At 35.6% G+C, this 12,583-nt stretch overlaps 1 protein-coding gene across 2 annotated transcripts in view; it reads right to left on the bottom strand.

Annotated features, from left to right (window-relative positions):
• The window catches only part of LOC107624498 (sulfate transporter 2.1), a 26,425-nt gene extending 24,282 nt beyond the window's left edge, over nt 1–2,143 (bottom strand). For both annotated transcript variants that reach the window (XM_016326990.2, XM_021113763.1), the window contains exons 1-4: nt 1,708–2,143; nt 1,154–1,202; nt 867–1,074; nt 36–210 (exon numbers count right to left, since the gene is read on the bottom strand). In XM_016326990.2, coding sequence (XP_016182476.1) covers nt 36–210; nt 867–1,074; nt 1,154–1,202; nt 1,708–2,043 — 768 coding nt within the window. In that variant the 5' untranslated portion in view covers nt 2,044–2,143. The remainder of the gene's footprint in view (nt 1–35; nt 211–866; nt 1,075–1,153; nt 1,203–1,707) is intronic.

The following is a 12,583-nucleotide window of genomic DNA, read 5'->3' as shown; positions in this document are numbered from 1 at the left end:
ATGGATATTAATTGATGAACAATACTTATACGTACGGGATGATGAGTTGCTTGCCAAACAGCTTTGATGACAGAGATAATGTCGGTTTTGGTAGTAAAGTGAGAAACTCCTAAGAGGCCCTTCAACTGTTGAAGGCCAATAACAATGGCTGCTCCTCCCACAAATCCAACTATTGCTGCGTGTGACAGGAAATCCACAAGGAACCCCAGCCTGCAAATATAACATCAAAAAACAATAATCATATGAAAAACAAAAAGGTGCTCATGTGAACATGGTTTATTTAATTTGTGTTCAGTATATATGTTGTTAGAAATTAATAGAAATCAATTAAATGATAGAATCAAATTTTGAAAACTATATTATTGACTACAATTGAAAGGTATCCACGTTAATATTCACAAATAGAATAAAATAAGACAAAACAAGATCAAATAGTACCGAAATTTATACTATTATTTATTCTATTGTCATTCTTAAGAATATCTTTAATGCTTTTTTTAGTTTTATTTTATTTTAGATCTTATAAAATATCACATAATTATCTATAAGATTATATATTATAAAAATTGATTTGATATTTAATATAAAATTTGTCACTTTAATATTTAGCATGTATCGTTTCAAAGATGATATCTAATACAAATTTTAATTTTAAATCGATTCAATTAATATTGTAAAAATAAAAAATGATACCCAAAATATATTCAATTGGAATTTCTCAAAATACATTAAAATTCAACTCCACCTTAAAAGTGAAAGCATAGAGTTGAATCTAAATGTTATTAGGGTTAGAATTGCTAATAAAATTTGACCACAACCAAAATGAAAATAATATAAAGAATAGATTAGTAAAGAAATGTAAATACCTGAAAAGGCCAAAGGCGGTCTGAAAAATACCAGCAAAGAGAGTGGCAAGCAAGACGAGTTTGGTGTAAGCGATTGGATCAAAAACAGGATCTCTTAATTTCTGAACCATCGAAGACAAGAGCAACGACACCACCGCCACTGGCCCCATTGCTATCTCTTGAGAGGTTCCCATTACGGCATAGATCAGCGGTGGCACAACACTTGTATCTAATATATAAATGCAATTTCATCAGCTCAAAGGGAAACAAAGTGAAAATAAAAAGGACACAAAACGTGGCTTGCTTACAAAGGCCATATTGAGGATCAAGGTTTGCTAAGGTCGCGTACCCAATGCTCTGCATTCAAAGTTGAAACAAATTAAGTAACCAACATGATGCAAGAGATCCATTAACCCCTTTATTTATTTATTTTCCATTTTTCATCTTAGATGCTTTCAGCAGCCAAACAAAACTATTATTTCGAAGGGGAATCCGTTAGTGGCTTGCAATAATTTTCTATGTTAATTAAGCATATGGTCTTTTTTTTTTCCTTGGTTTTTTACTTTAATCGAAATTCAGGTATTATTATATTACTGACAATTATTTAACTAATATATCCAAAGAAATTGGAACAACTTTTTTTGCTACAACTTTGTCTTTTGCAATACAACAAATTCGAGACTACACTAACAATATAAACTTATTAACCACTTAACTAGGCTATGTACAAATATAAAATCAAATTAACAAAAATAACTATTTTTTAAGTAATTTATTCATATAATTTAGCAAAATGGCAAGATATCATTAAACGACATGTATATGAATACTTTAATCAAATTGCTAATTAGAATTATTATACCTGGGGAATACAGAGACTCGCAATAGTGAGACCAGCAAGCAAGTCTTTCCTGAATTTAGTGGCAGTGTAACTTCTTCCCCACACAAGGATCGGAAAAATCCTCTGCAAAGTTGAAAACATGACCCTGGCCCATGATTCATGTCCCAGCGTAGAAAAGTTCTTGCGCCAACGCAAGATACTTTTTTCCACTGAGTCCGTGATCATGCGCCAAGGACTCGGTGGCTCAGGAGGGTTGAGTACCCACTGACACCTTACATGGCTTTGGTTCTTCTCAATGTCGACCTGCATATCCTTTGACGAGGATATGCAGGTAGGTATCATTGCTGAAGAAGCCATGATGATGATGAAGTGTTTGGGAGAACTTCTTTGTTCCCGCGAATAGGGAATACAATTCTTTGATGACTACACTCTCATCAAATTTACCTGTGAAAGAGCTATGGTTAGAAACGTTTAAAAGATGAACTCAAAATATACGATATATTTGTCACGCTTACATTTATTCATTTATTATATAAATCTTTACTTTAACAGTGTTCCGTAGTCCATACATGTATTTCTAAGATAGCTTTTAATTTATAGGCCAGGTCCAATAATTATATATTATATACTGTTTTCACTAAAAAGTAATTGTTACTACATTTATATTCTTTTTTTTCACAAATTATTGTCCTATTCATAAAATTTAAGCAGTGATTGCAAGTTTAGTTTAAGCAAATTTTGGAGAAGAAATAAAAGGAGTAAACTATCAAAATTATTCTGAAAGATTGAAGTGCATATAAAACTGACCATACAAAAAGAAAAACTAACTTGTATCCATAGTTGTAAGAACCGAATCAGTGATCGAATCAGTCAAGTTATTAGTTCACTGGTTTATTGGTTCAATCGATAAATCGCTGATTTAACTGGTAAAATCGGTTTCACGTAAATAAAAAATATAAAATACTAAAAATAGTCATAAACTTAATAAATTCAAAATACATATCTTTAGTTCTTCACCAACATTTTAAAAACAACCAAATTTCAAAGTCTAAATATAACTAATACAAAGATAAATATGAAATTAGTTAGTACTAGTACATTACTATCTTAATTAAACACAATAAGGATAACAATTTATAAACTAAATCCAAGGAGTGATTTCGAAGTCGGCAAATTGCTCTTCATCTGACAAATGTGGGGCTACATCCTGATTGGTTTCATTTTGATTTGCATTTTCTACAGAATTATTAGCTCCATCATCATCCCGATCATCTTCTAAATCCAATTGATCTAGCATTATAGATAATGTTTCACAAATCAAGATAAAAAATAATATAAAACATGTTATAAGGCATACGAAAATCATAGTTGATCATAATTCATAAATAAGTAAAAGCATACCTAAATCATCTAAAGGTGATTGAAGAGACATATCTGCAAGATCATTTCATAAAGCATCAACTTCTTTAGGAATTAAAAATGGTGGTGAATCTTTCAGTATCCATTCCGAATGATCCTCAGATCAAATGCATCAAGATAAATTGGATCATAAACTTGGTTTCTCATTTGGTTCCTATGTTATCAATATATTTCGTTACTCATGTGATGATTAAGATTTTAAAATAATGCTTTCAACTTAAAACAATCAAGAAAGTACCTTTGTTGTAACCTTAAGTTGTAATGAACATAAACAAGATCATTAAGTTTTTGATGCTCTAACTGATTCCTCTTCTTTGAGTGAATGTGTTCAAAAATAGCAGTATCACACTAGCAATATCACACTTCTCCACTATTTCTTTGCTTTGAAGAACGCTTTTGATAGTTGGTTGAGCTCCGGGTGTTATTGCCGATGGAAAATAGGATTGTAAACATTTGACTTGTTTTCCTTTTCTAGAGATAGGTGCTGGAACCCTGGATTTTTGTTGTTGTTGCATCTCATTACGTTCGATCTCGTCAAATTCTCTTTCAACATCATCACAAGCATTATAACTTTTTGCATATTGTTCTTGAGTTTTTCTTTTCTTGCTTCGAAGCTCTTCAATGCTTTGATGGAATTGGTGTCTCACTGCAGTTGGCACCTTTCGACAAGACTCAATATCTCCTCCTTTTCCAGCCAAATGAAGCTTAAACCGATGAATTCCTCCACCCTTAATAAGCTTCTCACAATATATGCATAGCAAAATTATTTTTCCAGACTCCACAACTTGTTTACAATGACCCCATGCAGGATCAGTTTTTGCTCATTGTTTTTTTGGGTTCCGATTGATGCATTAGGAGTTGATCTTTGTTCTTGCGAAGATGGTATTTCTGATGGTATATTCGCAGAAGCCATTCTAAAAGAATATGGAGTAGCAAAATAACAAAAGTATAAAACAATAGCAATCCTAAATTCCTTAATTCCTATTCCCTATTCAACAAGACAACAACCTTAAAGGCTTAAATAGTTAAATTCACAGCAATATTAAATAGTTACATTATTCATAGCAATCTTAAATATTCACAGCACAAGCATATTCATAACAGAACAACATTAGATTAACATTATTCATATTCAACAAGCATATTCAACACCTCGGTTTCAAGCATTAGTCAACAAGCATATTCATCCCAGAACAAATCAACAAAACAACAAGTTTTCACGTTTTCAACAAGCATATTCAACACAGAACAAATCAACAAAACAACATAATTCATATTTCATAGATTCAAGCTTTCAACAAGCATATTCATCCCAGAAATTTTAAGTTTTCAACATAGAATAGAATAACATAGGAGAAGTGCAGTTTAAGGTTGCTGGAGAACAGAGGAGAAGTGCAGAACAAGTGAACAACATTATTCATAAGTCATAACACTGTAACAGCAAGAAGTGCAGAACAGACTACAGAGGAGAACTGGAGCTAACCTGGTTGACAGGGTGGCGGAGAGGGTTAGCCGTTAGGGGATTAGGGTTGGGGGAAAAGTGGAAAGTGGAAGCTGGGAGTGGGGTTTGGGGGTACCGTGCGTATACGACGAGAATTTCCTTTTTTTTTTTTTTTTATAAACCAAAACGACGTCGTTTTGGAAAATGAATTTAAAAAAAAAAGCGCTTCCGTACCGGTCGGTTAACCAGAAATCGCCGATTTTTTGGTTTTCATCAAAACCGGCCGGTTCAACCTGGTTCTCAACGGTTCTCTTCCTTATCCGGTCATATCACTCAACCGGACCGGTTAGGGATCCGGTTCACCAGTTTTTCGGTCGAACCGATCAGTCCGGTCTGGTTTTTACAACTATGCTTGTATCTATCAATAATGCTCTCTATGTGCCAAATATAATAATTCTTTAATCAGAACTGAATTTCGTTAGTTAAGCATTCTATTATACGTGTAATTTTATTGGTGATTTGGCACTCATTGACGTGGAAAATTGAATTAAAAACTTAAATCAAATTAAAAATATGGGCACCCTGGACCAGCATGATTAACCTGCTTCGGATTGTTTGAAGACCCAACCTTGCTATTGTAACCCAAATTATATCTCTCCAACCACCTTGAACCTGATTCACGATACCCTATTCCCTAACTCTCTTCTTTCTCCATCATCTTCCAAACATCGCTTTTGTCAGACGAAACACAATCTACTTTCAATCTTGTCTGATTCGCGGTATAATCGGCATCAACCTTGGTGCCACCTTCTCTAAAGTACCAAAGATCCCTTGATCTCTCTATATCAGCCTTGTGTTGATTTTTTTTCTTTTGTCTTTAATTTTTTTTAAAAAAATCTAAATATTTGTGTGGTTTGATTACTTTGCAGTTGTTGTTAAAAGTCAAGTGCATCAAATAAATACAGTAAAACAATAAAACAAAAAACTAATAACTACAGATCTAAATAGTCTTCGTCGTCATTGTCATCGGTCCCATGGCCTTGAGTTGGCAGCGCAAAAAGCGGTGATGTCTGTATGCCACCAACAGAGTCGATGCCAGCGGCGTGCATCTGGGCCTAATACACCTCCATCTGAGCCTCCATACGTTGAAACCGCTCCAGCGAATCCCTCCACTTCAGTCTGAGCTCATCCGTAGACGTCACATGGGGTGAGGATCTTCTGATACTTCTCCCGATAATCATTAAGCTCCTGAGCCTGCTAGTGAAGGCTGTGTTGGAGCTCCTGCACCTGCAGCCTCAAATCCACGCCTTCCGCGGGCTCGATGGCTCGATGGCTCGACTGGTGGCAAAGTTTAATGACAACCTCCACATGGAGGTGTGGAGGCTGCTGATGAAAAATGACCCCATCCCGTATACGTAATTCTTGTACGGCGCTGAGGTGGTCTCGTGCCAAACCGCATCGGGATCAACAACTGAAGCTGCAAAACCATTGACAATGTCCTCCCCACTTTGCCGAGTCAGTTGAGTCATGGCCTCTAGTCTCTGTGTGTAGGACTCCTGTGTAATTAACACAAGTTATTGTGATTATTACAAGAAATATATAGTTAATCTCTAATAATTTTATAGCAGAAGATAATCAGATGTATGTTTATGCACATAATGGTTTTGAGACCGCTGGTCCACAAATCTCTCTTTGTTCTCCTTCAGTGTGTGGGTGTACTTGAATGTCTCCCCAAATGTCTCACATAATATGTAAAAGAATATAACTAAGTTACTAACAAAATTAAAGTCACTACATACCAGCCTGGCCTTAGTCTTCACGAAGGTTGCTGAGCCGCCGATATACTTAGACGACCTAGACGAGGCTCTGTTAGCTCTGTTGGTGAGATGCTGATGCCTAAACCCCTCATCGGTCTCCAATTGAACTAATAGAGCCTTTTTTATTTTTGTTCAGTGCCAGTTCGTCCGGTGGTCCCATCCCTGACGAATATCATCCAGCATCTGAGCCACCGACCTATTCTACGGTCAAATATCTTCCTGATGGTACTATCGTGCTCAGCGTCCCACCGGAGTTTCTAGTGTCTTCTTCATGCTACGTTCTTCTTTTGATTCTCCACATGTAGCCATGGGAGTACTTTGAGTTCTCAGATGTTGGGAAGCTAATTGATTTACTACCTCGGTCAAGGTAGTTGCGAATTCTAGTACTCCCCGTTTCATCTCTCTTTGCCCTTGAAGAAGAACACCAAGAGTGTATGCATTGAAGGTTGAGGTGGACATGAGGGCTCATTACTTGGGAAGAAAGGTTCATGATAAGAGGGTGGTTCATCACTCTCTATCTTTTCCACTTGTTGCACAGCACACTTCAATTCCTTGTTCTCAAGTTGAGATTCTTTAGCCATGAAAGCTTCGGGTGCTATTCGGTTTATCGCTCCGTCCAATTGACGCAGGGTTGCTTGAAATTGATCCATTGTTTTCTTGAGACGATCTCTTGACTCTTGTTCTGCTCGGATATCATAAGTAGGATCATAAGGCTCTTGGATTGATGGATATGGATGTGGTGTATATGGAGGTGGTGGTCCTTGGAAGTAACTGGGTTGGAATTGGGGTGGATCTATGTATGGCTCATATGGCTCATAGGGTGGTTGATATGGTGGATAAGGGTTAGAATCATGTGATGGTGTTTGGTAGTAGGGGGCTCGTGAGTATGGTGGTCCAGAGTTGTGTTGAGGAGGTGGTTCATAAGCATATGGTGGGACTTGTTAGTAAGGGGGTCCACCATATTCATTATCTTGGTATGCTCCCTGGAATGACTCTTGACCATAGTAATTTGGTGGAGGTTGGTTGTCACGAAAAGGTCCACCATAACTATTGTCTTGGTATGCATAACAGAATGGTTGTTAGTTATAGTGCATTGGAGGGGGTTGTTGCCAAGAGGGTTGATCAAATCCTTGTGACTCATTCCATCTGTGATTGTTTTGACCTTGATGCATGTTCCTGTTATAGCTTCCATTCCTTTCAACAATATTCGAACCAAACTCAAAGCGACGGGGTGAGAACTCATAGTAACTAATAAAAATTAAAAAGCAAAAATAAAAGCAAATAAAAAAAGCAAAATAAAATATTTACAATAACCAATAATAAGGCACACGTTTGCAATTTTCCGGCAACAGCGCCATTTTGACGAACTGGATTTCTGCTAATTTAGAATTTTATAAGAATAATCACGTTGTAAGTATAGTTTTTAAACCAGCAAAGAATCCTTTCGTACAAAAACTTTGGTTGTCACAAGTAACAAAACCCAATAAAATTTATAATCGAAGTATTCAAAGCTCAGGTCGTCTCTCAAGGAATTGCAGGGAGGTGTATTTATTATTGGTTATGGGTTTTTCTGAGAAGATTTTGAGTTTGTGAACAGAAAAATAAATACTTGTAATTTAAAGCAGTGGAAATTTAAAAAGAGAATTTATATAATTAATTAAAAAGCCTTGACCGGTGGTGTGATTAATTGGAAGTTCTATCCTTGTTGGAATCTTCTCAAGTATAGTGTAAAGAGGTTGTTATTTTCACTTAGTTAACCCTTGCTGAGTAAAGGAAAGTCAAGTGATTGAACTGACTCTTATCCACAAATCCTAGTCCTTTCCCTTGGGAAGGTCTAGCGTTAGTAGATACAGAATTAGCCAACAATGTCCAATTTAACTAAGCACTTGAGCATTCCAACTCAAGTGTCTCCTCTTAATCAACCCCCATGTCAAGTGGAAAATCTACTCTATTGACATGGATGCCAATTTCACATAATAAATGACTAAATAAATACTTGAAGATAATCAAACAAATAATGAGGTAAATAGAAAAATACTCTTTGCATCAATAATGTCATAAAAGCTTTCCAATTGTAACTCTGAATAAGGATTAAAGATATAAAAGAATAGAGAAGATAATTGAAATAAAATTGGAAGCAATAAAATAAACAATAAAATTTAAATGAAAAAATACTATGGAATAAATGAAAATATAAGAATCCTAATTTAAAGGAACATTGAACCTGGAATCTGAGAAGAAGTTGAAATCCTAATCCTAAAACTTAAGAGAAAGGAGAGAGCTTCTCTCTCTAAAAACTACATCTAAAACCTAAAATTATGTATATTGAATATTGTATTCATGAATGGATGCATTCCCCCACTTTATAGCCTCTAATCTGTGTTTTCTGGGACAAAAACTGGGCCAGAAACAGTCCAGAAATCGCTGATTGCGAATTCTGTCACGCTGATTTTCGTCACTGCGACGCGTCCACGTGGAGTACGCATTTGCGTCACCTATCTGTACGGCTACTATAGCAAATTATATATCATTTCGAAGCCCCGGATGTTATCTTTCCAACGCAACTAGAACCGCATCATTTGGACCTCTGTAGCTCAAGTTATGACCGTTTGAGTGCGAGGAGGTCAGGCTGGACAGCTTAGCAATTTCTTCAACTTCTTGTATTCCTTCCATTTTTGCATGCTTCCTTTCCATCCTCTGAGCCATTCCTGCCCTGTAAACTCTGAAATAACTTAACACACATATCATGGTATCGAATGGTAATAAGAGAGGATTAAACATAGAAAATTTAAAGCCCAAAGAAGCATGTTTTTAATCATAGCACAAAATCAGGAAGAAAAATGTACAACATGCGATTTCTATGAATAAGTGTGAGAATAGTGGATAAAATTCACTCAATTAAGCACAAGATGTACCACAAGATAGTGGTGCATCAACCATCACTTATTCATCATCTTTTAGATATATTTAGTATTGTGTTACCACTTCTGCCTATGCAACTCTTTCTAGATATACCTCTACATCGATATATTTTTTTCTTTATTCACTTATTGCTGTTGATGTTGGTGATGGTGTTAAAAGGCGGGGTAGTGTTGTAGTAGATTCTATAAAATTGGATTAACAAGGTATTAAGACTGAGGTAGACAAGACTCACCAAGCCAGGGGTTAATGGTGGTAAAAAAGTTAGAATATGAGTTGGTGGTGGTGAGAATAAGGGTGATGATGCGTGTTAAAGAGTTAGGATTAGGATGAAAATTATGATTAAAATTTGGGGTTGAAGTTGGACTAAGGTTAGGATTATGAATGGAACTGGAATTAAAAAAAAAAAGATTAAAATAATAATTCGACAAATTATTAACAATCAAAAAGTTAACGATAGCTGCAGAATCAAAACTATTTCAAATGTTAAAAATAAAATTAAAACAATATAAAAATAACTATTTACATAAATATATTTAGAAATATAATAAATAAAAAAAATTATTATTGTGATAAGGCTAAATGCCCGTTTAATTCACCTTTTCAATTCACTTTTCAATAGTAAGAATTCAGTTTTTCAAAGAAGCCTAAAATTAATGAAAGTTAAAAATATAACTTTTGCACGTACATAAATAATCATAGGCCGAGATAAATGATACATACACAATACTAATATAAAACACTTCTCTCTATATATATAGATATATACGCTGCAACATATAATAGCAGTGAATATATATGAATCATCTAAGTTAAATTAAGATAATAATATTAGTGAATATTAATACTAGAATTCTCTATTTACACTTCTTTATTTTATATTTATTTTCTCTTTCTTATTTATTATTTTACGATACATTATCAAAGATTCTGATTAAAATTTAGGAAGACTTAAGTAATAAATTTTCATTATGACAAATCTCTCTTATCTTGAATTTAATATTCTTGATATATCTAGAAACAACTACTTATCATGAATATTAGATGCCAAGATTTATCTTAATTCAATGGATCTTAAAGATACCATTAAAGATGAAAATAAAGCATTCCAGAAAGATAAAGCTTAAGCCATGATCTTCTTTCGTTGTCATCTTGACGAAGGATTGAAAAATGAATATCTCACACTAAAAGATCATGTAGATTTGTGGAAGAACCTTGAAAAAATGTATAATTATCAAAAGACAGTAATACTTTCTCAAGCCCGATATGAGTGGACACACTTGTGTCTACAGGATTTTAAATCTATAAATAAATACAATTCAACAATATTTTAAATTATCTCACGAATGAAATTATGTGAAAAAAGATAATTGATAATGACATGTTAGAAAAAATTTTCTAGACATTCCATGCCTCGAATATGCTCCTGTAGCAGCAGTATCGAGAAAAAAATTTAAAAAATATTCTAAACTAATTTCTTACCTTTTTGTTGCTGAACGAAACAATGAATTGCTTTTAATAAATCATGAAGTGCACTCAGCTGGTGCCGCCTCATTTTTTGAAGCAAATACAGCAAATTATAACTACAGAAGAGGTAAATGGCAAGACTTTGATAAGAAAAAAATTATGGAAGGAAGAAAAATTATGTTCACAAGAAAGGATTTTACCAGAAGTCGGATAAAGAAATAAATAATGGGCAAAATAAATCAATAGAGGATAAATGTTTCCGTTCTGGTGGAAAGGGACATTGGTCACGTACCTGTCGTACTCCAAGACACTTAGTTGATCTTTATCAAACATTCTTGAAAAAGGATAACAAAGAAAAGGGGACAAATTTCGTTTCAAAGGATGTTGCTGAAAATTACACCACTCATTATGAAGTATTTGATTTCTTTGAAGATATTGAAGAAAATATTGGTCATTTATTCAATGATATAAAAATTTAATATTTGGGTTCGTTAATTATTTATGTAAATAAATAATGTAAAAAATTTCTTGAGTTTTATTTCCTATGCATTTCCCTGGTTCGAGCTATCCGATCCGGGATGTTCAGTAATAAAGCGACCGACCTCTTCAGGTCAGGCTATCCGACCTCTTCTCAAAAGAGGTCGGACGAATCGACAGAAAAGTCCAATAAAGGGCCCAAATAGAGGAACACGACCCAAATCCAAAGGCAGTCTAAGCCTATAGAGATAAGGGCGGTTCCCTTGAAGATAAGCTGATCTCAACTCAAAGATAAAGATAAGATAAGATATGATAACTAACTTATCTTATCTAAAAACAGTTACTCTACAACCATTATAAATACACTGGAGCACCCAGGTATAACTCATACTCTGATTCTACTAAAAACCTGTTTAATACCCGTGCTAACTTAAGCATCGGAGTCTCTTGCAGGTACTCCCACCCTCCGGTGACCAAGGATCAGAGGTGCAGCCAGTCCAACAAGTCGGACACGACAGCTCCGGCCGCCACCCACCAGCCTGACCCGTCATCTCCGACCAGTACAGAAGATCTCATCCGAGATCGACCTACAGTTTCAGGTAACCCTCGGAACATTGGTGCCGTTGCCGGGGAACCTGAAAGTCATCCCATCACCATGGCGGACGACCATGACAACGACCACGATTCAGATCTAGAGGATAGAACACTGCACAAAAACACAGACACTACGCCGAAAGATACCCCGGAATCTAACGGAGACAAAAACTCATCAAATCCGGGAGTAATAGAAGCGCTTCAAGATCGTTTAAAGCAACTTGAAAAAGAAAGCCAGCATCAACGAGAAGTTGGCAAGGATCTACAAAGAGAGATAAGGCGACATCGAGAATTAGAAGATAAACTCCTACAACTCGAAGCCGATCTCAAAGCAAAAGCTACCCGGACCACCCCTGAAGACAATTCACGCAAAGATCAAGATCCATTCACTAGGAAAATCATGAAAACTAAAATTCCTAAGGACTTCAAACTCCCGGATATAACTTTGTATGATGACACTACAGATCCCAACCATCACCTCAGCAACTTCAGAAGTAGAATATACCTCACTGACGCCTCAGACGCCGTTCGCTGCAAAACTTTTCCAACGACTCTCACGAAGACAGCAATCAGATGGTTCGACAACCTACCTCCAAAGTCCATCTCAAGCTTTGACGACCTAGCCAAAAAATTCCTGGCCAGATTCTCCATCCAAAAAGACAAGGCTAAGCACGCCCCCAGTCTACTAGGGATCAAGCAAGGAGATCGGAAAAGCCTTCGCAACTACATGGAAAGATTCAACAAAACATGCCTAGATATACAA

Source organism: Arachis ipaensis, chromosome B10 (genome assembly GCF_000816755.2).
Source record: "Arachis ipaensis cultivar K30076 chromosome B10, Araip1.1, whole genome shotgun sequence".
In the NCBI taxonomy this organism is placed as follows: domain Eukaryota; kingdom Viridiplantae; phylum Streptophyta; class Magnoliopsida; order Fabales; family Fabaceae; genus Arachis; species Arachis ipaensis.
Note: the sequence above shows the minus strand (reverse complement) of the source record. Positions and strands in the feature narration are given on the sequence as shown.